Source organism: Hylobates moloch, unplaced genomic scaffold (assembly GCF_009828535.3).
Source record: "Hylobates moloch isolate HMO894 unplaced genomic scaffold, HMol_V3 SCAFFOLD_5, whole genome shotgun sequence".
Taxonomy (NCBI): Eukaryota; Metazoa; Chordata; class Mammalia; order Primates; family Hylobatidae; genus Hylobates; species Hylobates moloch.
This window is the reverse complement of record NW_026652280.1, coordinates 98,606,876-98,633,428: the sequence shown is the minus strand read 5'-3', so window position 1 is coordinate 98,633,428 and position 26,553 is coordinate 98,606,876. Positions and strand designations below refer to the sequence as shown.

The 26,553-nt window shown below is 48.7% G+C and overlaps 1 protein-coding gene and 1 long non-coding RNA gene across 4 annotated transcripts; one reads left to right on the top strand and one right to left on the bottom strand.

The window, feature by feature from the left end:
- Positions 1–1,410: 1,410 nt before the first annotated feature.
- LOC116469291 (uncharacterized) lies at positions 1,411–10,425 on the bottom strand. Its single transcript, XR_004248231.2, has 2 exons — positions 8,856–10,425; positions 1,411–1,745 (listed from the first exon to the last, which is right to left on the bottom strand). It is a non-coding gene; the product is annotated as an uncharacterized LOC116469291 (long non-coding RNA).
- HAPLN2 (hyaluronan and proteoglycan link protein 2) lies at positions 6,203–12,679 on the top strand. 3 transcript variants are annotated; one of them, XM_032154167.2, is made up of 7 exons: positions 6,203–6,472; positions 6,955–7,096; positions 10,433–10,541; positions 10,773–11,126; positions 11,318–11,434; positions 11,567–11,749; positions 12,067–12,679. In XM_032154167.2, exons 3-7 carry the CDS (start codon positions 10,457–10,459, stop codon positions 12,348–12,350), a joined length of 1,023 nt encoding a protein of 340 aa, XP_032010058.1. In that variant the 5' UTR covers positions 6,203–6,472; positions 6,955–7,096; positions 10,433–10,456; the 3' UTR covers positions 12,351–12,679. The 3 variants fall into 3 exon arrangements, with proteins under 3 accessions (XP_032010058.1, XP_032010059.1, XP_058295150.1); XM_032154168.2 differs by having other exon boundaries at positions 6,906–7,096; XM_058439167.1 differs by lacking the exons at positions 6,203–6,472; positions 6,955–7,096; positions 10,433–10,541 and having other exon boundaries at positions 10,627–11,126; positions 11,343–11,434.
- Positions 12,680–26,553: the final 13,874 nt, after the last annotated feature.

Genomic DNA, 26,553 nt, shown 5'->3' with positions numbered 1-26,553 from the left:
TTTGGGAGGCCTAGGTGGGTGGATCACTTGAGGTCAGAAGTTCGAGATCAGCCTGGCCAACATGGTGAAGCCCCATCTCTATTAAAAATACAAAAAATTAGCTGGGTGTGGTGGCACACGCCTGTAATCCTAGCTACTTGGGAGGCTGAGACAGGAGAATCACTTGAACCCAGGAGGCGGAGGTTGCAGTAAGCCAAGATCATGCCACTGCACTACAGCCTGGGTGACAGAGTGAGATTCCATCTGAAAAAAACAAAAAAAAGAAAAAAAAAAAGAAAAAATGCTCTAGTGTGATATCAAAAAAGCAAAACAAAGCAAAACAAAAAACAAGAAACCAAAAAATCTTCATTTTACCTTTTCCAAGTTTCAAGAAATTATTCTTTCACAGCAAAGAAGAACTCATCTAGCTTTAGAGATAGGTTACCTGGGTTACTTAGTAAGTATACAAACTTGAACAAGTTACTAACTTACTAAACCTTTCTGAACATCAGTTTCCTGGTCTATAAAATGGGAATAATAATACTGTGATAGAGTTTATTTCTCCCACGTGAAAGAACATACAGCTATAAGTTGGGGTTCACTTTTTTTTTTTGAAACAGAGTCTCACTCTGTCACTAGGCTGGAGTGCAGTGGCGCAATCTCAGCTCATTGCAACCTCCGTCTCCCTGGTTCAAGCGATTCTCCTGCCTCAGCCTCCCGAGTAGCTAGTTTCACAGGCACGCACCACCATACCTGGCTAATTTTTGTAATTTTAGTAGAGACGGATTTCACCATGTTGGCCAGGATGGTCTTGATCTCCTGACCTCGTGATTCACTCGCCTCAGCCTCCCAAAGTGCTGGGATTACAGGCGTGAACACGGCGCCGGGCCAGAATTCACTTTTTTAAATTATTTCAATCCTGGTCTGAGAATGGTTGATTAATACGTGTAGATCTTACTTCTGGATTTGTTTGACCAATATGAGATTGGAAATGAGAATCTGTACAAACTGAAGCCAGACCCCACCTAGACTGGCCAGAATGAGAAGACAAGCCAGGGATTTGAGACACCAAGCTTTGAGTCCTGGGAGAATAAGATGGGCTAAGAAAATAAACAGTCGGCCGGGCGCGGTGGCTCACGCTTGTAATCCCAGCACTTTGGGAGGCCGAGGCAGGCGGATCACGAGGTCAGGAGATCGAGACCATCCTGGCTAACACGGTGAAACCCCGTCTCTACTAAAAATACAAAAAATTAGCCGGGCGTGGTGGCGGGCACCTGTAGTCCCAGCTACTCGGAGAGGCTGAGGCAGGAGAATGGCGTGAACCCGGGAGGCGGAGCTTGCAGTGAGCCGAGATTGCGCCACTGCACTCCAGCCTGGGCGACAGAACGGGACTCCGTCTCAAAAAAAAAAAAAACAAAAAAAGAAAATAAGCAGTCAAGATTTTGAGATATTTAATTTGGAGGGATAGTTGAGCAAAAATACAGTTTAAACGGTCCACTTGAATATCAGCAGTGAACTGACCGTTATAAACAGAATAACAAGTGACATGATTATTAATAAGTAAAATCTAATTTTACATCTTGGTAACTTTGTGAACAGCTTCTTGACATTTGCCTTTTACTGTTCCTTGTGCTTTCCGTTATTTCACTTTACCCTCATCTACCTCTGAGATGGGCAGAAGAGGTACTACTTTGTTTGACTGAGAACTTTATACAGTCAGGAGCTTCATAAAGTCATTTGCTTCTGTGTCTCTGCAGACTGAGGCCCTTTAGAAAATAACTTAAATAGAATGGAGTTTCCATTGTGCAGATGAAGTAACAGGCCCAGCGCCGAAGCCTGGGCCTGTGTCACCTAAGGTGACACTGTGGCGGAACTGTAACTAGAACACAAGCCTCCTGTCCTCTACTAGAAGGTCTCCTATGCCCAGCAGCTGTAAAGGTTTGTACTGCAGAGTTCTACCTTGCACGCTCTGGGGAGTAAGACTTGCATACTCCAGGCCTCTATATGTGGCCAGGAGTGGAGTCTAGGAGAGTGTACAAATAAAGCACCAGGCTGAGTTCAATGTTGCTGCCTTTTGGCCCTGGAGAAATGCTGGAGAGCCAGGCATGGGGGTGCCCGCCTGTAGTCCCAGCTAATCAGGAGGGTGAGGCAGGAGAATCACTTGAACCCAGAAGTTTGAGGCTGCAGTGAGCAATGATCGCACCACTGTACTGCAGTTCTAGGCCACAGAGACAGATCCCATCTCACTCTCTCTCTTTTTTTTTTTCAGACAGAGTCTTGCTCTATCGCCCAGGCTGGAGTGCAGTGGTGCCATCTCGGCTCACTGCGACCTCCGCCTCCTGGGTTCAAGTGATTCTCCTGCCTCAGCCTCCCGAGTAGCTGGGACTACAGGCATGCACAATTATGCCCGGCTAACTTTTTGTATTTTTAGTAGAGACGGGGTTTCACCATGCTGGCCAGGCTGGTCTTGAACTCATGACCTCGTGATCCGCCCGCCTCTGCCACCCAAAGTGCTGGGATTACAGGCATGAGCCACCGCGCCCAGCCAGATCCCATCTCTTAAAAAAATTTTTAGAAATCTCATCTCTTAAAAAAATTATTTTAAAAATGTTGGAAAGAGAAAGACTAGAGAGAGCCATGCCTTTTAAAGTCCTCCCTAAAGTGTCATCTTGCCAGCCCTTCCAGTCATTCACACAACAATCCTAGTCATAAACTGGGACCATGCTTGCCATCACCAGGGGTTAGGAAAACTGGACAGCTGAACCTGCTTGGATGGTGGAAGCCGAGTGTGGGGGTTAGAGAAGGAGATGTCGGGACTCCGTGCTTGTCTGGAATCACTCCACCACACTCTGGTCAGTAGGTATATGACTGACAAAGCCCTTCCTCAGAGATGCTGGGTCAGTGAGGAGACCCCAGCTTGTCTCAGCCATCTCACCCCACTCCCGTTTCAGTGTCTGGGGGGAAACTGAGAATGAAAGTGACCTTGAGTAAACTAAACACAGTTTGGCTATTCATTATATGTATTCCTGTCTGTTCCTTTCTCATTCTATCCTCACTGGGTTGTTTTTGCATCTATCAAATAGTTCTAGGCTTTCCTCCCTGTCAAACTCAGCCTTTTATGGATTTACATACCAGAGACTTCCAAGCCACAGTTCAGAAGTGATTTGTGGAGAAAGGAGCAGTAAATTTGTGGAGAAATGAGCCTGGGAATGGCCGCAGTGGCCAGGCTGTGGAGCCATTTATATCTACTTCTCCCTCTGCCGGAGGCTGTTTGTTTGAGTTGGCAGGAAGCCAATCAGATGCACTGGATCAGGGTGTCCTGTCCAAGGAGACAGGGGGCTATTTGTCTTCTCTCATGAGAAAGACAGTCGTGGGAGGAGGAGGGAAGCGCTTAAGAACAGGGATGGAGTAGACAGGGAAAATATAGTCAATCAGATCTCTCAAGAGTATAGTCAGCCGGGTGCAGTGGCTCACGCTTGTAATCCCAGCACTTTGGGAGGCCAAGGCAGGAGGGTCACTTGAGTCCAGGGGTTCGAGAGCAGCCTGGGCAAGATAGGGAGACCCTGTCTTTACAAATAATTTTTAAAAGTTAGCTGGGTGTGGTGGTGCACATCTGTGCACCAAGCTACCCAAGAGGCTGAGGTGGGAGGAATCGTTTGAACCTGGGAGGTCGAGGCTGCAGTGCGCCATGATCGTATCACTGCACTCCAGCCTGGGTGACAGAGTGAGACCCTGTTTCAAAAGAAAGGAAGAAAGAAAGAAAAGTATATTCAAGGTGAGCTTCCTATTATTAGATATGGCCCAAGTGAAAACCTGAAGCTTGTCTGAATTGGACAGCCAAGGAGAGAGGCAGAAGAGGATTAGTGGAAAAAGCAGAAACTTCTAGGCTTGACTCAACGACTGTGTTGTGCATGATTTGGGGCAAGCCACCTTCCTCTCTGTCTCCTCCTCTAGTAAATGTTCAGCATCCTGAGGTCTCCAGCTCTGAAAGGGTATGGTTCTTTTTTTTTTGTTTTTGAGATGGTGTCTCACTCTGTTGCCCAGGCTGGAGTGCAGTGGCACGATCTCAGCTCACTGCGACCTCCTTCTCCCGGGTTCAAGCGATTCTCCCAGTTCAAGCCTCCTGAGGAGCTGGGATTATAGGCGCACACCACAATGCCTGGCTGATTTTTGTGTTTTTAGTAGAGACAGAGTTTCACCATGTTGGCCAGGCTGGTCTCGAACTCCTGACCTCAGGTGATCCACCCACTTCGGCCTCCCAAAGTGTTGGGATTACAGGCATGAGCCATAGTGCCCGGCCTCTTTTTTTTTTTTTTTTTTAATTTTTAACTCAAAGAACATGAAATTATATGGTTTTAATAATGCAAAGCAACTTCCATGGGGCTACAGCAGAGAGAAAATAAGGCTAAAATGGGCCGGGCACGGTGGCTCACGCTTGTAATCCCAGCACTTTGGGAGGCCAAGGCGGGCGGATCACAAGGTCAGGAGATCGAGACCATGGTGAAACCCCGTCTCTACTAAAAATACAAAAAATTAGCCGGGCGTGGTGGCGGGCGCCTGTAGTCCCAGCTACTCGGAGAGGCTGAGGCAGGAGAATGGCGTGAACCCGGGAGGCGGAGCTTGCAGTGAGTCGAGATCGCGCCACTGCACTCCAGCCTGGGGGACAGAGAGAGACTCCGTCTCAAAAAAAATAAATAAATAAATAAATAAATAAATAAAAATAAGGCTAAAATGGAACTTAAAGCTCAAAACATTTCTACGTGGCTGTTTACAGGGACAGGTGGATGGAGTCTTCCCTCTGCTTTGATAAAAAACAGAAACAATTGGGCCTATTCGGCATTGTTGGAAATGTTCTATATCTTGATCTGGTGGGTTTTTACCTGTGTACATTATATGTACACAGGTAAAAATTCATTTAGCTGTACACGTAATTTCTATGACTTTTTTGTATGTAAATTATACCTCGATGGAAAGATTTTAAAATGGACTTAATTAGGGGCAGCATGGTGGCTCACGCCTGTAATCCCAGCACTTGGGGAGGCTGAGGTGGGCGGATTGCTTGAGCCCAGAAGTTCAAGACCAGCCTGGGCAACATGGTGAAACCTCATCTCTACAAAAAAATACAAAAATTATCTGGGCGTGGTGGTGCACGCCTGTAGTCCCAGCTGCTCTGAAGGCTGAGGTAAGAGGAGGATGGCTTGAATCCGGGAGGCGGAGCTTGCAGTGAGCCGAGATCGCGCCACTACACTCCAGGCTGGGTGACAGAGCGAGACTTCGTCTCAAAAAAAAAAAAAAAAAAAAAAGTTAATTAGACGGGTGTGGTGGTGCACGCCTGTAGCCCTAGCTAATTCCGAGGCTAAGAGGGGAAGATCTCTTGAGCCCTGGTGTTCGAGGCTGCAGTGAGCTATGATTGGGCCACTGCACTCCTGCTTGGGCAACAGAGACATTGTCTTAAAAAAATAAAATAAAATAAGGCCGGGCGCAGTGGCTCACGCCTGTAATCCCAGCACTTTGGGAGGCCGAGGCGGGCGGATCACGAGGTCAGGAGATCGAGACCATCCTGGCTAACACGGGGAAACCCCGTCTCTACTAAAAATACAAAAAATTAGCCAGGCGTGGTGGCAGGTCCCTGTAGTCCCAGCTACTCAGGAGGCTGAGGCAGGAGAATGGCGTGAACCCGGGAGGCGGAGCTTGCAGTGAGCCGAGATCGCGCCACTGCACTCCAGCCTGGGCGACAGTGCGAGACTCCTTGTCAAAAAAAAAAAAAAAAGACTTTAGAGAAAGTGAATTTCCATCCAGGAAAATTAAGGATCCCCTTCTGAGTACTTTAAAAAGGTTATCTATTTGTGCTGAGGGAAGAGGTAGAGTATTAGGGAACCAATAAGATAACCTCTCTTTTGGAGAGATTTCCAAAGTCCTTCTATCCTCAGAAATTCTCATGTTCCTCCCCAGGGACAGAAAAATCCTCCTTACTGTCTAATCTCCATCTCTCCTATTGCAATGCTAGCCACTCCCTCTGCCCTCATGGAACCCAGCCTTTCCCCTGGCCTCAGACAAAATCTCTTTAGAGCCCTGTAGTTTGGAGTGTTGAGATTCCATTTCAACCTTTTCACCATCCGTTCTCTGCCCCTCACCCTATTCTCTTCTTCTTGGGGATGTCAATTCCTGTTCTGAGCCCGCCCCCCACCCAGGCCCTTTTCCGGTGGTATGTGCCAGCCGGTCCTGCATCCCACATCCCCAGCTGTTGACATTTCATTGCCATTACCCACAGAATAAAGAAAGGGGCCCTGTTATTCAACAATAGGGGAAAAGACAGAGACAATGGGAAATTGTGCTTCCGATGGGGTGGGGACTGAGAAGGAAAGGACAGACAGACAGACAGGGGGTTGTACAGAAGAGGTCCGGTTTCCTGAAGCAGCTGGAAGTCCTGGATGGTTCCCACCTGAGAGTCCGTTTGCAACGGCAATGCGCACTCAGGCACCAGAGGGCAGAGGTGAGTACTCTGTTGTGGGGAGAGGGGACATGGGGATGCTGCTTAGATGAGGCGCATATGGAAAGGGAGGCAGTTCGAGCTTGGCAGTTACGGATCTTTGAGCCACATTTAGAGTTCATCCCCATCTCCATCAGTCCAACACCTTCATATCCACCAATCAATCTACACCTCTCTTGTTCAAAGGCATCGAGAAACAATGAAGCACCTCACTTTCTGCACTCTTCCAGGCCACCATTCCTGGGTTGCTCCCTTTATTCCACTCCCCTTCATGGGTTCCCAGCCCTCATCCCAACCCCAGCATCTTCCCCTGGTCCCGGAATAGTGATTTCCACAGATATAGTCACAGGGCTGGACACCGGTCTCTTAACATGGCTTAGTGGACTGATGGGGGTGGGGGTCGTTCTTGGCATCTTGGCTTCTTCTTTGAGCACAGGACAGAAGCTTTTCCTCAAAGGTGCAAAAGGAGCAACTGTGTTGAACAGGGGCTCAAGTTCCAGGGTTTTAAGGTGCTTGGAACTCCCAGGAGCCTGGCAAAACCTTCATCCAGAACCTCTTCCTCAAGCAAGACAAAAAGCTGCTAAGCACTGCTCCCTCCGTCTCTGTGAAGAGACCAACTTCTAACAGGTAGGCAATGGAGCTGCTGACTACTCTCATTTTCTGTAAGAGGTATGAAGAGCATGTGTGTGCACCGTTTTGAAATACAGAAATACAGATTAGTGATTAAGTGCTTGAGCCTCACTGTCAGATCTGGATTCAAATCCCATCAAAGCCTTCCTCTTACTAGCTGTGTGACCTCATTTCCTAAAATAGGTGCACCTTGGTTTCAGCATGTGAACAATAGGATTTATAATTGTTTCTGCCTCAGGATTGCTGGGAGGAGCAAATATAAAAATATGCATGTAAAGTGCTTAGAGCAGTGTCAGGCACATTCAATTTTAAACGTGTTCATTTGAGCTATCATTATTGTTGGTCTCAGTCAGTCTCAGTCCTCACGATCATTCTTACTTACGAAGTTCTCCTATAAAGAAGTGGTTCTCTTGCTCATGTTCGCTTCCCAGATACTTTCACCTTTAACTACTGAGAAGTTTTCTGTGCTTAACCTCCGTTTCTCCTACTGCAAGCTGGTCTTTGGTCCTCATCTGCAGGAAGATGGAGCTCCATTCTTTAGATTTCTGGTGACTTCTCAGGGTGCTTCCTCCATCTCCCCATTCCCCATCCCATCTTCCCATGAATCCTTAATGTAAGTTCATTCATTAAACTATACACACTTATTTAGCACCTACTATATACAAGAAACTATGCTGGGAACTGGAGATAACAGCTAACACATACACAGTACTTATTACATTCCAGACACTATTTCAAGCATTTTGCATATATCAATTTATTTACTCCTCACAACTACTCAGCGAGGTAGGTGTGCTATTATTCCCCACATTTCACTGATGAGGACACTGAGGCAGAGAGAGGTTAAGTAACTTGTGCATGATAATTAACTTATGCATAGTCATGCAATTAGGAAATAGAGGAGCCAGATTTGGAAAATGAATACAGTGAAGTCAAGAAGTCTTCATTATTATTTTTTTTTTTTGAGACAAGGTCTTGCTCTATCCCCTAGGCTGGAGTGCAGTGGCACAATCTTGGCTCACTGCAACCTCCACCTCCTGGGTTCAAGCGATTCTCCTGCCTCAGCCTCCCGAGTAGCTAGAATTACAGGTGCACGCCACCACGCCCAGCTGAATTTCGTATTTTTAGTAGAGACAGGGTTTCACCATGATGGCCAGGCTGGTCTTGAACTCCTAACCTCAAGTAATCCACCCGCCTCAGCCTCCCAGAGTGTTGGGATTACAGGTGTGACCCACTGTGCCTGGCCCAGTCCAATTTTTTTTTTTTTTAAGGTCAAAGGGATAAGAATGATACAATAGGTGCTGGAGGCGGTGGCTCATGCCTGTAATCCCAGCATTTTGGGAGGCCAAGGAGAGTGGATCACCTGAGGTCCAGAGTTCTCAAGACCAGCCTGGCCAACATGGGGAAACCCTGTTTCTACTACAAATACAAAAATTAGCCCGGAGTGGTGGCGGGTGCCTGTACTCCCAGCTACTCGGGAGGCTGAGGCAAGAGAATTGCTTGAACCTGGGAGGTGGAGGTTACAGTTAGCCGAGATGGTGCCATTGCACTCCAGCCTGGGCAACAAGAGTGAAACTCCCTCTCAGAAAAAAAAAAAAAAGAAAAAGAAAAAGAATGTTACAATAAAGGAGGAGCTGGGTGCAGTGGCTCAAACCTGTAGTTCCAGCTACTTGGGAGGCTGGGGTGGGAGCATTGCTTGAGCCCAGGAATTGGGCAACATAGTAAGACCCTGTATCTTATTAAAAAATCTTTTTACCGGGAGGCGGAGCTTGCAGTGATCCGAGATTGCACCACTGTGCTTCAGCCTGGGCAAGAGAGCGAGACTCTGTCTTAAAAAAAAAAAAAATTTAAAGGGGGGAATCAACTACTGTACTGAAATAGATAATTGCATTTAAAGTAGTTTTTAAAAATAACTTTATAATTTTATATTTTTTAACTTCATAATTTCTGGAAAACCTCCTTGATACACTCTATATATGGATACATATTATGTTCAAATTCACACTGTTAAGTTTAGGTGCTAATAAAAGTACTTGTAAGACAAAAAACGTCCTGGCTGGGTGTGGTGGCTCATGCTTGTAATCCCAGCATTCTGGGAGGCCAAGGCAGAAGGATTACTTGAGCCCAGGAGTTCAAGACCAGCCTGGGCAACATTTTGAAACTCCATCTCTACAAAAAATAGAAAAGAAAAAAAAATTAGTGGGGCTTCATGGTGTGCACCTGTAGTCCCCAGCTACTCAGGAGGCTGAGAGGAGAGGATGGCTTGAGTCTGGGAGGGTGAGGCTGCAGTAAGCCATGATCATACCACTGCACTCCAGTCTGGGTGAGAGAGTGAAACCCTGTCTCAAAAAAAAAAAGGTCCCCAGTCCAGCAGATCACAGTGCACTACAGTGTGGCAAACTGGGGGTGAGTAAAGGTTTCCCAAAGGAGGTGAGGCCTGTGCAACCAATGCAGGCACAAAAGAAAGGAAATGAATGCAAACTTGGACTGTGTGGGAAACTGCCAGAAGTCCAGCATGTCAGGGGCACAGTGCAGAGGCCAAAGTGGTAAGAGGCGAGGTGGGGGCCATGCTGGAGGTGCAGGGAGCAACTAGATTATAGACAGCCTTAGAAGCTGTGGTTATCAGATTGGATTTTATCCTCAGGGCAACTGGGAGTCACTTTCAAGCAGGAGAATGACAAGGCCAGGCCCGGTGGCTCACGCCTGCTGTAATCCCAGCACCAGCCTTGTCAACGCAGCATGACCTTGTCTCTACTAAAAACTTAAAAAGAAAAAATTAGCTGGGTGTGGTGGCACATGTCTGTAGTTCCAGCTACTCAGGAGGCTGAAGTGGGAGGATCACCTGGGGCTAGAAGTTAGGGGTTGCAGTGAGCCATGATCATGCCACCGCACTCCAGCCTGGACCATGGAGCAAGACTCTGTCTCAAAAAAAAAAAAGAAAAAGAAAAAAGAAAAAAAGCAGGAGAGTGATAAGATCATTTTGACTCTGGCTTCAAGATGGAGAATGGGTGTTGGGAGAGGATAGAGATGAGCTGGCAGTCCAGATGGCAAGCTTGGGAAGTAGCACTTGTGATGAGGGGGACAGGTAGAGGAGATGCTAAATTAGTACCTGCAGGCTGAGAGGATGTGACAGAGGAAGAGAGAGGAAGGGGATTGCTACTGCCTTCTTCCCCTCATCACCTTCCTTTTGTCACCAATCCCTTTTCTCTGCCCCAGTGGCTTCCAGCTGGACAGTCCCTTCTAGGAATCTCTGATGGGAGTTCACCCACAACCCTGCTCTTCCCCATCCTTTTGCCCCAGTCCTAGGAACTGCCCACTCTTTGTGCCCTGCAGACAGTGCTGGGCTGACCCCCCATCATGCCAGGCTGGCTCACCCTCCCCACACTCTGCTGCTTCCTTCTTTGGGCCTTCACCATCTTCCACAAAGCCCAAGGAGACCCAGGTAAGACCCCAGCCCAGGCCAGAATCTGGGGAAGGCTTGGGGAGACTGCAAGTGTGGGGAAAGGGGAAAGGGCAGTTGTTGCAGGTACCCAGGGAGTGAAAGTCATTGCTGAGAAGGCAATGGAGGAGAGGATTGGGGGGCTCTGGAGAAAGCATTTGGGGAGCAGGGTCTGATGGGCACTTGGGGCAGTGAGGATCGGGGGTTCCTGTCACTGTGGCCCCCTCTGCTCAGCATCCCACCCGGGCCCCCACTACCTCCTGCCCCCCATCCACGAGGTCATTCACTCTCATCGTGGGGCCACGGCCACGCTGCCCTGCGTCCTGGGCACCACGCCTCCCAGCTACAAGGTGCGCTGGAGCAAGGTGGAGCCTGGGGAGCTCCGGGAAACGCTGATCCTCATCACCAACGGACTGCACGCCCGGGGGTATGGGCCCCTGGGAGGGCGCGCCAGGATGCGGAGGGGGCATCGACTAGACGCCTCCCTGGTCATCGCGGGCGTGCGCCTGGAGGACGAGGGCCGGTACCGCTGCGAGCTCATCAACGGCATCGAGGACGAGAGCGTGGCGCTGACCTTGAGCTTGGAGGGTGAGGCCCTTCCGCTCCCGCCCCATTCCTCTGTAGCAGGCGGGGCCGCCTCGCCTGGGTCTTCCAGGGCTCCTTCCCAGTATCTCCTCCGCACCCCTGGGGACCCCAGCTCCCTCTCCCAGGCCGCGCCGCCCTTCCTCCCCCTCCGCTCCCATCTGCTGGCCCTCCCCAGGATCCCCGCCACCCCCTAGGTGTGGTGTTTCCGTACCAACCCAGCCGGGGCCGGTACCAGTTCAATTACTACGAGGCGAAGCAGGCGTGCGAGGAGCAGGACGGACGCCTGGCCACCTACTCCCAGCTCTACCAGGGTGAGCGGCCGAACCCAGCACCTCCCAGGCCCCTCGGAGCTGTCTCAGGGGCCCGAGAGAGGGCGCCAGGCGAGCTCAGTCTGGCTCCTGCCTGTGACGCCTCTCATCCCCGACCTCGCCGTCTCCCGCCAGCTTGGACCGAGGGTCTGGACTGGTGTAACGCAGGCTGGCTGCTCGAGGGCTCCGTGCGCTACCCTGTGCTCACCGCTCGCGCCCCGTGCGGCGGCCGAGGCCGGCCCGGGATCCGCAGCTACGGGCCCCGCGACCGGATGCGCGACCGCTACGACGCCTTCTGCTTCACCTCCGCGCTGGCGGGTGAGGCGCGGGGAGAAGGCAGCGTCTTCGGGCGGGGTCTGAAAAATGTGGGGGACCAGGAGTGGACCTCAGCTTGAGATCAGGGCAGGGTCTACGGGTCCCTCCAAGGCACCACCCCTCCATCAGCCCGCCCGCCCGCCCAAGCTCCAGCTCACCTCTCCAAACCCTCCCTGCACTTCTGCCTCGATTCCCCAACTCCTGGTATCCAAGCTCGATCCAGCACCTCTGCGGTCCCGCACCCCAACTCCGCCTCCTGGGTGTCAGCCTTCCCGCCCCGCCCACCCTGCTCTCGGTCGGTGACACGCTGTGGTCCCCAGGCCAAGTGTTCTTCGTGCCCGGGCGGCTGACGCTGTCTGAAGCCCATGCGGCGTGCCGGCGACGCGGCGCCGTGGTGGCCAAGGTTGGGCACCTCTACGCCGCCTGGAAATTCTCGGGGCTAGATCAGTGCGACGGCGGCTGGCTGGCTGACGGCAGTGTGCGCTTCCCAATCACCACGCCGCGGCCGCGCTGCGGGGGGCTCCCGGATCCCGGAGTGCGCAGTTTCGGCTTCCCCAGGCCCCAGCAGGCAGCCTATGGGACCTACTGCTACGCCGAGAATTAGGCGCCCACCGTGTCCCCTCCAGCGCGCGCGAAGAAGCTAGGGAGTCGTGGCGGGGTTCTCTCGCCACCCCTTTCCGGAGAGCCTCCCCTCCCTCCAGACCCGGAGCGGCCTCTCCAGACCTGCCTTCCCAGCCGGGGGCTGCGGGCCTCGGACCCCGGCTGGCCCGGCGGCGGGGAGGGGAGGCGGGGACGCCCCCGGTGGCGAGATGCGGAGGTGACCCTCGGACCCGCTGCGGTTCGCGAACCCCAGCAGAGGACTCAGCCACCGCCGGGGGGAGGGAGAGGCGGCCGGGGGCATTAACTGACCTCTGAGTACAGCAATAAAATAACCTGGGGATCTTTTGTGTTGGGTGGAGCTGTAAGCGCTGCGAGGCCTGGTGTGTGTGTGTGTGTGTGTGTGTGTGTGTGTGTGTGTGTGTGCGCGCGCGCGCATGTCGGGGCTGATGACCTGGGATCCTGCGTGCCCACTGAGCACCTAAGACAGGGTAAAGGGCAGGGCTGTTGCTGTTAAGGGGTGGGTCAGCGGAAGAGCGGGAGTGCGGCCAGAGGGCACCAATAGGCCAAGGGAGAGGGAGAAGTGGAGACGTAGTGGACGCCTGGCCCAGGACCCACGCAGGAGAACCCAGCATGTTGTTGCGCCAGGCGCCACGCGGGGGCGCCGCACACTCACCTAAGATAAGTTCAAATCTGCCAGGGGTGCCCCATGCCACCAGGCCTACCCTATGTGCCCCAGATAACAAATATAAGACAACTTAAACATATTTCAAAATGTGCAGGCTGCAGACCTCCCTGAAGCGTTTGCGGGGACTACTGTTAAAGATAGCAAAGTCATATTGTTGCTAGAATTGACAGGAAATTAACCCTGCGGAAGGAGGAGGCAAATAACAACCACCAGGGCCACCAAGGCAAACGGGGAACTGGACAAGTAACATTCTTAACCCGTGGCTAAAGGAAACATATTAGCAATTCAAGAGACGAATTCTAATGTTATTAATTCACTTTTCATATATATATTGGTGTGTATATACATAGGTTTCTAACTATACTACAAAAAAGCCTGAGCTAGATAATACTAATGAATGGGGCAAAGAGCACGAACATGCTAATGGTGCTTGATATATGTTGTAAAATTGATTTCCAAGGGGGTTCTTGCTATAATTGCTAAAAAGAATTCATCCTATGGAACATTATATAAGGGACAGAGAATGATAGAATGAACAGCGTCTTCAATAACCGTCATGCAGCAAATGAGATATTTGTGCCATTTCCTAAACCTTGATTTTCTCATCTTGGCGAGGGATAATGATGTTTGTCTTTTGTGTTTGTTGTGAGAATCAGTTGAGGCATTGCATGCACTGGGTAGTACATGCTTGGTACACATAATAGGCACTCAAGTGGTACCTATAATAATTAATAATTATTGTGATTACAGTAATATGGCAACAATAGTAGTTTTTCAGCTTCTTATCAGGCAGCCTGGAGGGTTGCTTGTCATATGGCACTATATTAGTCAAGATCAGGTAGATTATGCTGTGAAAACAATTCCCAAATCTCAGATAACAAATATAAGATGACTTAAACATATTTCAAAACGTGCAGCCTGCAGACCTCCCAGAAGCGTTTGCACTATTAAGGATAGGAAAATCAGGCCCGGTGCTGTGGCTCATGCCTGTAATTCTAACACTTTGGGAGGCTGAGGTGGGCGGATCATTTGAGGTCAGGAGTTTGAGACCAGCCTGGCCAACATGGTGAAACCCTGTCTGTAGTTTAAAAATATAAAAATTAGCCGGGCGTGGTGGCAGGTTCCTGTAATCCCAGCTACTCAGGAGGCTGAGGCACGAGAATTGCTTGAACTTGGGAGGTGGAGGCTGCAGTGAGCAGAGATCGCACCACTGCACTCCAGCCTGGGCGACAGAGTGAGACTCCATCTCAAAAAAAAAAAAAAAGATAGGAAAGTCGTACTGTGGCTTAAAATAACAAAGGTTTATTTCTCACTCAGGCTACACGTGCATTGTGGTCAACAAGGGAGTTCTTATTTTTGTCATTCAGGGACACAGGCTGATAGAGTAGCCACCATCTTGAATACTGTCAGTCACCACACTAGCAGGAAAAAATAATAAGAGCTCTGCAGGGTTTCACAAAGGCAATTAATAGCTCCCACCCAGAAGTGACACCTGTCCCTTCAGTTCACAACTCATTTGCCGGAACTAATCACATGGCCCCAGCCAACCACAAGGGGGCAAGAAAGAGCAATCCTTCTTTGGCCTAGAAATAGGAAAACTGGAAATATTTGATGGACAGCATCAGTGTCCACCATAAGCACCAAGGAGAGCAGTCTAGACTCTCTCTTAGACATAGTGGTAGTCACCCATCCATCTACCCCTTTTCTGGGTTTTCTAAGCTATTGCCTATGATGAAGTCAGAGACCCAGAAAGCCAAGATACTGGACCCCAGCAGCTCAGCCAGCAGGAGGATGGCTCTTCTTTTTTTTTTTTTTTTTGAGACGGAGTCTTTCTCTGTCCCCCAGGCTGGAGTGCAGTGGCACAATCTCGGCTCACCGCAACCTCCACCTCCTGGGTTCACGCCATTCTCCTGCCTCAGCCTCCCAAGTAGCTGGGAATACAGGCGCCCGCCAACACGCCCAGCTAATTTTTTGTGTTTTTAGTAGAGACGGGGTTTCACCGTGTTAGCCAGGATGGTCTCGATCTCCTGACCTCGTGATCCGCCCGCCTCAGCCTCCCAAAGTGCTGGGATTACAGGCTTGAGCCACCGCGCCCGGCGAGGATGGCTCTTCTTCAGTGTAATGCCTTCAGCCTAAGGGCAAGAGACCATATAAGAATGGTCACGGTCCAGGTGCAATGGCTCATGCCTGTAATCCCAGCACTTTGGGAGGCTGAGGCGTTTGGGATCAGGAGTTTGGGACCAGCCTAGGCAACGTGGCAAAACCTCATCTCTACAAAAAAATACAAAAATTAGCTGGGCTTGGTGGCACACTCCTGTTGTCCCAGCTACTCAGGAGGCTGAGGTGGGAAGATCGCTTTAGCCGAGGAGGTCAAGGCTGCAGTAAGCCAAGATCGCACCACTGCACTCCAGCCTGGGTGACACAGCAGGACCCTGTCAAAAAAAAAAAAAAAAAACGGTGAAATGGGCCATAAGAAGAGCTTTCCATTTTCTGCAAATCTCCATTTCTTCAATCACAAAACCACAATACCACTCATTCCTACAACTGCTCTGTATATTGCTATCACCATTATTTCTTATTATAGAAACATACACAAAAGTAAGGAGAATAGTATGATGAACTACTCCATCACCTGGCTTGACCATTATCAAAATTCCGCCCCTCTTTTTTCATGAGTCCTCTCAGTCATGTTGGGTTTTACTGGAGTATTTGAAAGTAAATCCCAGATATCCTATCATTTCACCTGTAAGACTCAATATGCATTTCTAACACACAATGACTTCTAAAAATAACCATAATTCCATTATCACACTTCCCCAACAAAATTAAACTAAATATTAGTCATCTAATATTTAGCTCATGATCATTTTTCCCTGAATGTCCCAAAAATAAAATTTTATAGTTGATTTGCTCAAACCAGAATCCAACTAAGGTCTACAACATTGCAATTGGTTAATTTGGGGGCTGAGGGGGATAATTAATGCTTTTTTTTTTTTAAGAGACAGGGTTTCACTATGTTTCCCAGGCTAGACTTTAATTCCTGAGTTCAAGTTATCCTCTTGCCTCAGCCTCCTAATTTTTTTTTTTTTTTGAGATGGAATCTTGCTCTGTTGCCCAGGCTGGAGGGCAGTGGCCAATCTCGGCTCACTGCAAGCTCCACCTCCCGGGTTTATGCCATTCTCCCGCCTCAGCCTCCAGAGTAGCTGGGATTACAGGTGCCCGCCACCACGCCTAGCTAATTTTTTGTATTTTTAGTAGAGACTGGGTTTCACTGTGTTAGCCAGGCTGGTCTCGATCTCCTGACCTCGTGATCTGCCTACCTTGGCCTCCCGAAGTGCTGGGATTACAGGCGTGAGCCACCACGCCCGGCCTGAGTAATTTTTTTTTAAGTCTCTGTTAAGCTACAATACTTCTGCCCCCTTCATTTTATCTATGCCATTGTATTTGTTTGTTTAAGAAACTAGGTCATTTTTTCCTGTCAAGTTTCTCACATTCTGGATTTGGCTGAGTGTACCCTTGCAAATGTCATTTAACATGTTCCTTTTTCCCCTGTGATTATATTTAGAAGTTTGATTAAATTCAAGCAAGCACGGTGGCTCACGCCTGTAATCCCAGCACTTTGGGAGGTTGAGGTAGGTGGATCACCTGAGGTCAGGAGTTCGAGACCAGCCTAGCCAACATGGTGAAACCCCATCTCTACTAAAAGTACAAAAAATTAGCCAGGCATGGTGGTGGGTGCCTGTAATCCCAGCTACTCGGGAGGCTGAGGCAGGAGAATCGCTTGAACCCAGGGTGCGGAGGTTTCAGTTAGCCAAGATCACGCCAATGCACTCCAGCCTGGGCAACTGAGTGAGACTCCACCTCAAAAAAAATAAACAAACAAACAAATTCACATTCCCTTTTTTGGAAACATTCCATAAGTGATACTGTATACTTCCTCTTTCATCACATCAGGAGGCACCTGGTGACTGGCGGTTCTATTTTCTTTTGTTTGTTTGTTTGGTTTTTGAGACGGAGTCTTGCGCTGTCACCCAGGCTGGAGTGCAGTGGCACGATCTTGGCTCACTGCAACCTTGGCCTTGGGCTCAAGTGATCCTCCTGCTTCAGCCTCCTGAGTAGCTGGGATGACAGGCATGTGCTACCACACCCAGCTAGTTTTTTGTTTTGTTTTGTTTTGTTTTTTTTCATAGAGACAAGGTTTCACCATGTTGCCCAGGCTGGTCTCAAGCTCCTGGCCTCAAAACATCTTCCCGCCTTGGCTTCCCAAAGCGTTGGGATTACAGGTGTGAGCCACCACACCTGGGCCTTAATCTACTTTCAGTGATGTTGAGATTGATCAGTAAATTCAGAGTGTCTGTCCATTAATTATAAGGTTATCCATTGTAGGTCGGGCGTGGTGGCTCGCGCCTGTAATCCCAGCACTTTGGGAGGTCAAGGTGGGAGGATCACCTGAGGTCAGGAGCTTGATACCAGCCTGACCAACAAGGTAAAACCCTGTCTCTACTAAAAATAAAAAAATAAAAAAAATTAGCTGGGCTTGGTGGCAGGCGCCTGTAGTTCCAGCTACTCGGGAGGCTGGGACAAAAGAATTGTTTGAATCCGGGAGGTGGAGGTTGCAGTGAGCCGAGATCACGCTATTGCACTCCAGACTGGGTGACAGAGCGAGACTCCATCTCAAAAATAAGTAAATAAATAAAAGGTTCTCCATTGTAGTAGTTTCTGGTGTCTGCTGTAACAAATTACCACAAATTTTGTGTTTAAAGCAACAGACTCGGTGGCTCACGCTTGTAATCCCAGCACTTTGGGAGGCCGAGGCGGGCGGATCACGAGGTCAGGAGATCGAGACCACGGTGAAACCCCGTCGCTACTAAAAATACAAAAAATTAGCCGGGCGTGGTGGCCGGCGCCTGTAGTCCCAGCTACTCGGAGAGGCTGAGGCAGGAGAATGGCGTGAACCTGGGAGGCAGAGCTTGCAGTGAGCCGAGATTGCGCCACTGCACTCCAGCCTGGGTGACAGAGTGAGACTCTGCGTCTCAAAAAAAAAAAAAACAAAAAAAAAAACAAAAAACATGATTAGCTACAACATGATTAGCTAAACTCCAGACGTTACTCAGTGTTCGGCCGGGCGCAGTGGCTCACGCCTGTAATCCCAGCACTTTGGGAGGCCGAGGTGGGTGGATCACAAGGTCAGGAGATCGAGACCATCCTGGCTAACACGGTGAAACCCCGTCTTTACTAAAAATACAAAAAATTAGCCAGGCGACGTGGCAGGCGCCTGTAGTCCCAGCTACGCGGGAGGCTGAGGCAGGAGAATGGTCTGAACCCCAGGGGGCGGAGCCTGCAGTGAGCCGAGATCGCGCCACTGCACTCCAGCCTGGGTGAAAGGGCGAGACTCCGTCTCAAAAAAAATAAATAAATAAAAATAAAGCAACAGACATTTATTCTCTTACCACAGAGACATTTATTCTCTACCAGCCAGAAGTCCAAAATCTACGTTTTCAATAGCACAGTGGTAAACAACAACAACAAAAACCTAGGTGTCAGCAGGGCTGCACTCCCTCTGGAGGTTGTGGGCAGAACCCTTCCTTGCTTCTTCCAGCTTCTGGCAGCTTCTGTTCCTTGGCTTCCTTAGCCACATCACTCCAATCTCTGCCTTTGTGGTCATGTAGCCTCCTCCTCTTCATGAGTCTGTGTCTTTTTCTCTTCTATCTCTCATAAGGACACATGTCATTGGATTTACCCCATCTAGCTAATCCAGGATGAACTCATTTCATGACCCTTAACTGAAGTTAAGGAATGAATTCATGTAATGAATTATATCGGCAAAGATCCTTTCCTCAAACAAGATAACATTCACAGTTTTCAGGGATTAGGTCATGGACATATTATCTTTTTTTCTTTTTCTTTCTTTCTTTCTTTCTTTTTTTTTTGAGACGGAGTTTCGCTCTTATTGCCCAGGCTGGAGTACAATGGTGCTATCTCGGCTCTCCACAACCTCCGCCTCCCAGGTTCAAGCAATTCTCCTGCCTCAGCCTCTCGAGTAGCTGGGATTATAGGCATGTGCCACCACACCGGCTAATTTTGTATTTTTAGTAGAGACAGGGTTTCTCCATGTTGATCTGGCTGGTCTCCAACTCCTGACCTCAGGTGATCCTCCCGTCTCAGCCTCCCAAAGTGCTGGGATTACAGGTGTGAGCCACCATGCCCAGCCTATAGACATATTTTCTAGTGGCCGCCATTCGACCCTCTACACCTATCAACCTTTTATCTGATGGCACTGATGATCATTGTCTAGATTCATTCATTCATTAGGAGTTGCAAAATGGAGGTTGTCTAATTTTGTCATTCCTCTTTCCTTTTTTTTTTGAGATAGAGTCTCGTTCTATCACCCAGGCTAGAGGTGCAGTGGCTTGATCTCGGCTCACTGCAACCTCTTCTTCCTGGGTTCAAGTGATTCTCCTGCCTCAGCCTCCCTAGTAGCTGGGATTACAGGCGCGCGCCACCATGCCCAGCTAATTTTTGTATTTTTAGTAAAGAAAGGGTTCCACCATGTTGGCCAGGCCGGTGTCGAACTCCTGACCTCAAGTGATCTGCCCGCCTCTGCCTCCCAAAGTGCTGGGGTTACAGACATGACCTGCTGCGCCAGGCCCACCTTCATTTATTAGCTGTGAATCATCTATAAGAAAAACTGCTCTCAATAACTGCTTTGTTACTCTGACATTTCACCCATTCAGGAAAGGTAGAATTAATGCTTATCTCCCATTTGTCTTAGGTGGGCTAAGAAGGATCTGCTTCCTAGAAGCAGATCTTGAGTCAGGAACATAAGTAGTTTATTTGGCAAGTGATGCTAACAGGCACTGGGAGAGGAGTGGAGAAGTGGGACAGGAAAGGGAAGGGAGCCAGTTAGAGGCATGTATTAGAGCAGGTGGGCAAATAGGGATCAATCCTGCTGAGGAACCTAGGAGAAGTGTAGAAGCTGCCTCAGAGAATCCTACCCAAGGGGCAAAGAAATAGGATATAATTGTCAACTCCCTCTCTGTTGGTTGAGAGCTCCTTCTGGGAGCGTTAACTCTCTAGCATTCCTGGCTTGCCCTGAGCACAAACATGCTCCCAGAGCCAGAACAAATGCCTCCAGGCAGAGTCACAGATGTTCACAAAGATGCCTTCTCCTTTAGAGGTGAATGCTGAAGGATATGGGTCACAGTACCATCCACCCTTTGCACTGCTCGGATCCATTTGTGCCTCTCGTTCCATGAGTTCATTCTATTCTGTTTCTGATGCTTCAAGGTGGTGGCTGATTGCAAATTCTTTTAAAAGAAAGTCTTAACAACAGGCTGAGTGTGGTGACTCATGCCTGTAATCCCAACACTTTGGGAGGCCGAGGTTGGGGGATCACTTGAAGCTAGGAGTTTGAGGCCAGTCTGAGAAACAAAGCAAGACCTCTGTCTCTAAAAAATAATTTAAAAATTCACCAGGCGTGGTGGCATGTGTCTGTAGACCCAGCTACTAGGGAGGCTGATATGGAAAGATTTCTTGAACCTAGCAGTTTGAGGCGCAGTGAGCCATAATCATGCCACTGAACTCCAGCCTGGGTGACAGAGTGAGACTCCATCTGTTTTTTTTTTTTTTTAATTGTACAATGGGTAGGTTAGTGGGACAAACCATAACCATTGCTGCAATCAACATTCAACATTTCCCTCCTCTACAGTTCATTCTGTTGGTCTACAGGGCTTTCTCAATGGAAGATCCAGAACTTCGTGCCTGAAGTTCTCTGCCTTACATTACCATGCCCTTGCCAGGCCATCATTGATACAACTGCCTGTTCATGGGATAATGAAGATCAAATATCTCTGCTTGCATAATTCCTTTCTTTGTGTACTGGCCAATTGGTATGAGATGCCCCAAATGACCCAATGGTTGCTGTAGCCTTAGGTTTAGTAGCACCTTCACTGTGACCTCTGGGAGCTGCATCTGCCACTTCAAGAACCAGGGCTTCTAATCCTGCAGACCTTAAATGTATAAAGACAGGAGGCACAAATTCCTCCAAGTGAGTCACTAGGACTGATGGTGAGAGGGGTATTCCTTCTTCCATACCTTGGTTCCTGTACCCCTGATTTCTAACTATCTGGCATATAGCACTATATAATGGCCATTAGCTCAAAATATATACTGCGTTTTGCAGGACAGCACCCAAATCCCGCAGGATCTTTTCCCCAGGCTGGCTTTAGATGTGCTGTAAAGAGGCCATACTAATGTACTAACGAGCTGGCAGTTTCAAGGTGATGTGATGTATTATAGCATAGAACCAACGGATCCAGTGGCTGTGTGTCCATTGTCACATTTCCTTCGCTATAAAGTGGAGACCCTTGGTTAGAGGTGAGACTATAAGGGGTTTCATAATATGCACTAATCCCAGTGAGGACATATTGTTCCTCCCCCAGATTGAAAGAGATACAATGAAATCAACATACCATCAGGCAGGCACAGTGGCTCACACCTGTAATCCCAGCACTTTGGGAGGCGAGGCAGACACTCACTTGAGATCAGGAGTTGAAGACCAGCCTGGGCAACATAGCAAAACCCCGTATCTATTAAAAATAAAAATAAAAAAAATTGCCAGGCATAATGGTGTGCACCTGTAATCCGAGCTACCCAGGAGGCTGAGGTGGGAGAATCACCTGAGCCTGGGAGGTCGAGGCCACAGTGAGCCGAGATCACACCACTGCACTCCAGCCCGGGCAACCAGAGTGAGACCCTGTTTCAAAAACAAACAAACAAATAAACAAAAAACATAGTATCAACTGGCTGGTTGATCTCCTTGAGGGCTGGTACCATGTTGAGGAGTCAGCATCTGTCTCTGCTGCAGACAGGCCAAACATTCAGCAGTGGCAGTAGCTAGATGAGCCTTGATGAGAGGCCACCCATGCTGGTGGGCCCTTGCACAGATTCCAGATCTACTGCCACAACTACTCCATTCATGGGCCCACCATGGAAGCCCTGGCATGACAAAGGCTGGTTTATCCACTGGAGTCCTTCTGTCCCCTTAGCTCTTCAATGCCCCTTCTGCAGTGAACGTTCTTTAATGGTACTGACATAAGACACGAAGATTTATCACTTTGTGCCCACTCCTATAAGTCCATCCATATACCTCTTCCCTGGACATCCTTACCTCCAACCTTCCTATCTTGCTCTTTCTGGGCCCTGACCAACCAACTAAGCCACTGCCACTGCTCAAGAATCCATGTGTATATACTTTCCTCAAGTCACCTCTCTCACTGCAGAGTAGACCACCAGCCTGCTGCTTGAAACGTCCTCCCTGGAGGATTTCCCCTCACGTTGTCTTTCAAGGCCACCCCTGAGTGGGGCTGTAGTGTGGCAACATCCAAGTTTAGCTCACATCAATAAATCAGACAGGTGCATCCATGAACCAGGCCTGCATTTTTTCCTCCTCTAAAGCCTGGTTATAGGGAAATTCCCACAAGGCTACAGGGTGAGCTAAGAGAGGTACAGGAGCAACAGAGACAGGTAAAGTGGGATCTGGACTCCCTGCGCTTGTAGCTTATTCATGCCTTCTGGACATGCTTACACCCAATCCTAAATGTACCATTTTTGTTGCTACTGTGCCCATATGTCCTCATGACTTGGTGGGTCTGAAAAGTCCCAGATCTTGATGGCAAGCAGAGACAAGAAAGGGAAGGAATCCAGTAAAGGGTACATAATGGAACAGGCTATGGCCATGGACAAATGAAAAGCACGCCTGCTGGGGCGCTCTGGGAGCCAGGGTAGAACTGGCCACCGTTTTCCCACCTAAGAGATGAGGAGGCTGGGGTTTTAATTCACCAACTTCGGCAAAGGTGCAGTGGCTTACGCCTGTAATCCTAGCACTTTGGGAGGCCAAGGTGGGCAGTTCACCTGAGATCAGGAGTTTGAGGCTAGCCTGGCCAAAGTGGTGAAACCCCCGTCTTTACTAAAAATATAAAAATTAGCCAGGCACGATGGCATGTACCTGTAATCTCAGCTACTGGGGAGGCTGAACCCAGGAGGCTGAGGTTGCAGGGCTGAGATCACACCACCGCACTCCAGCCTGGGTGACAGAGTGAGACTCCATCTCAAATAATAATAATAATAATAATAATAATAATAATAATAATAATAATAATTTACCACCTCCCCACCTGTCACTGGTTGAGGACTGGTCCCAGGGGCATTAACCTTCTGGCGCTTCTGACTTACTGTGCACTTAGGTCAAGCATTCCTCCACAGACACAAATATTCTCGGGCAGCAAGCAGTCTTTGGCTTGTTGAGTGCTAAGAGAATATGGGTCAGGCCACCAACAGGATCTGCTACCCCCTATTAATTTTCAAAACATTGAATCGGTGCCACATCAATATCCAAAGGTGACCAGTGGTTTTATTTTTCAGTATCATTATGAACTCATGGAATTTTCATGTATTTGATGTGTTTCAATCTCGTACAGTCATTATTCATTTTAATGCTGAAACTGTTTCATCTTTGGCCAGTGGAAGTCTTTTCAAGTTGGCTAGTGGATCTTTTTAAAATGACCCTCACCTGACCTGAGTTTTATAACTGTAACTTCCTTATTGTCTCTCTCTCTCTTTTTCTTTTTTGTTTTAGAGAGACAAGGTCTTGCTCTGTTACCCAGGCTAGAGTGCAGTGGCACTGTTCTAGCTCACTGCAGCCTCATATTGTGGGCTCAAGTGATCCTCCTGCCTCAGTCTCTCAAGAAGTTAGAACTACAGGCATGTGACACCATACCCAGCTGATCCTTCCTTCCTTCCTTCCTTCCTTCCTCCTTCCTTCCTTCGTTCCTTCCTTCCTTCTTTCCTTCCTCCCTCCCTTCCTCTCTCTCTCTCCCTTTCTTTCCTTTCTTTCTTTCTTTCTTTCTCTTTCTTCCTTTCTTTCTTTCTTTTCTGTCTTTCTTTCTTTCTCTTTCTTCCTTTCTTTCTTTCCTTTCTTTCTTTTCTTTCTTTTCTTTCTTTCTTTCTTTCTTTCTTTCTTTCTTTCTTTCTTTCTTTCTTTCTTTCTTTCTTTCTTTCTTTCTTTCTTTCTTTCTTTCTTTCTTTCTTTCTTGTTATTGGTAGAGACCAAGTCTTGCTATGTGCCCAGGCTGGTCTCCAACTCCTGAATTCCAGCAATCCTCCTGCCTTGGCCTCCCAAAGTGTTGGCATTACAGATGTGAGCCACTGCACCCAGCCAAATTTCCTTATTCTCTAGTCTGACAAGCTATCCTGGCCCAGACCTGGAATTTCTCCAAAGAGTCCTTGTTCCTTTTAGCAGGAAGTGCTATGTAGAGATCACAATTGGGACCCACAGGGGATTCATTGTTATTGGGTTGTCACTGCTTCTGAGCCTTTTCAGTGGCATGAGTTCATGCTAATAGTTCCAATTCAGATGAAGGATAAGCAGTATTTGCTGGGCACGGTGGCTTATGCCTGTAATCCCAGCACTTTAGGAGGCTGAGGCAGGCAGATCACCTGAGATCAGAATTCGAGACCATCCTGGCCAACATGGTGAAACGCCATCTCTACTAAAAATACAAAATTAGCCGGGCATGGTGGTGCATTCCTGTAGTTCCAGCTACTTTGGAGGCTGAGGTAGGAGAATCACTTGAACCCAGGAGGCGGAGGCTGCAGTGAGCCAAGATTATACAACTGCACTCCAGCCTGGGCGACAGACAGAGACTCTGTCTCAAAGAAAAAAGAAAAAAAAGATTAGCAGTTTTTGCTTAACTCTTCTTCTCTTACAGTCAAAATCTCGGTTTCTAACACTATTAATATAACTAATTACTTACTTGTTTATTATGAAAAATAGTGTGTTATAATAATGCTCAAAATAATGCCAACATTAAAATTAATCTATGGCTCCTTTTGCCCTCAGAGTGCTGGAGACATATAGTCCAAATATTGAGTTTTATAATCACTTGAAATAATTTTTTTTTTTTTGAAACAGAGTCTCACTCTGTCTCCCAGGCTGGAGTGCAGTAGCACAATCTTGGCTCACTGTGACCTCCACCTCCCAGGTTCAAGGGATTCTCATGCCTCAGCTGCTCGGGTAGCTGGGATTATAGGTGTGCATTACCACACCCAGCTAATTTTTGTATTTTTAGTAGAGATGGGGTTTCACCTTGTAGGCCAGGCTGGTCTCGAACTCCTGACCTCAGGCAATCCTCCCACCTCTGCCTCCCTAAGTGCTGGGATTACAGGCTTGAGCCTGGCCAAAAGAAAATTCTTCTATGTGGTTTTGCTCCAACTTCATATACAGTTAGGTACATTTGTTACAATTTGTTTTATATTTTTAGGGATTGCTTTATTTTTCTTCTTCTTTTTTTTTTTTTTTTTTTTGAGAAGGAGTCTCCCTCTTTCACCCAGGCTGGAGTGCAGTGGCGCGATCTCAGCTCACTGCAGGCTCCGCCCCCCAGGGTTCACGCCATTCTCCTGCCTCAGCCTCCCGCGTAGCTGGGACTACAGGCGCCCGCCACCTCGCCCGGCTAATTTTTTGTATTTTTAGTAGAGACGGGGTTTCACTGTGTTAGCCAGGATGGTCTCGATCTCCTGACCTCGTGATCTGCCCGCCTCAGCCTCCCAAAGTGCTGGGATTACAGGCATGAGCCACCGCGCCCGGCCTATTTTTCTTCTTTTTAATTTAATCCGAAATTAATGTAAACTCTTTCTAATTAATTTTGTATTTTAATTATATAAAATATTTACATGGCTCCAACATCAAAACCACACAACAAGGGGTTATTACCATTTTACAGGTGAAGAAACTGAAGCACAGGGCGATTGGTACCTGCCCCAACAGCACAGAGAAATGAGTGGTCCTTCCCCATAGGAGGCTGGGAGAGGCACTACAGGCGGCCTTCTGGTGGGACCTCAAGAGGTAAATTCAGATGTACTCGGGCTCCAGCCCTCCAGTTCCTCCCGCTGTTCTTTGTGGAACAAGCTGATGGTCTCCTCTGAACACATGGGTTTGCAACCCTCAAAGCGCGGTCTGACCAGCTCATGGGGACGCTGGCTCCTGCTGGTGCAGCAGGGGGGCTCTCTGATGATGCTGTTCAGCCTGCAGTTCCCATTGCTGTCTCCCTACTGCCCCACATCCCCTCCCACTCCACACTCCCCATCTGCGGCAGCAAGAGCCCTCAGAGCTACACTCAGCCATTTCTGCCCCCCACCCCCTCCTGCCTGGGCTGGGGTCCTGTGCTTCCTGGCCTCTTTCAGAAGCTATCAAAGCCCCCATTCTCTGAACACAGCTGTGCCAGCATTCAGAGCCACATCCCTCTCTTCAGCCCTCCTCCCACATGCCCATGGCACAAGACCCAGATGCCTGTGTAGGGCCTCAGAGAGGAACTCAGCTGCCTAGGCCCCCACCCCAAGTCTGGGAGAAACGGGGCAGGTGTTCAAGGAGGTTGTCAGGACAAGCTCTCCCAGTGGCCACTGTGGAATAGAATCCAGTGAGGAAGGCCCAGGGCTAACACTGGAGATGGCGGGAATTCAGGGTGCA

Bases quoted from the DNA above. Each gene is read 5' to 3' on its own strand.
- HAPLN2 (XM_032154167.2), top strand. From the start codon at position 10,457: ATGCCAGGCTGGCTCACCCTCCCCACACTCTGCTGCTTCCTTCTTTGG. The intron at 11,127-11,317 runs GTGAGGCCCTTC...GCCACCCCCTAG, and splicing joins GCTGACCTTGAGCTTGGAGG to GTGTGGTGTTTCCGTACCAA. The intron at 11,750-12,066 runs GTGAGGCGCGGG...TGTGGTCCCCAG, and splicing joins CTTCACCTCCGCGCTGGCGG to GCCAAGTGTTCTTCGTGCCC.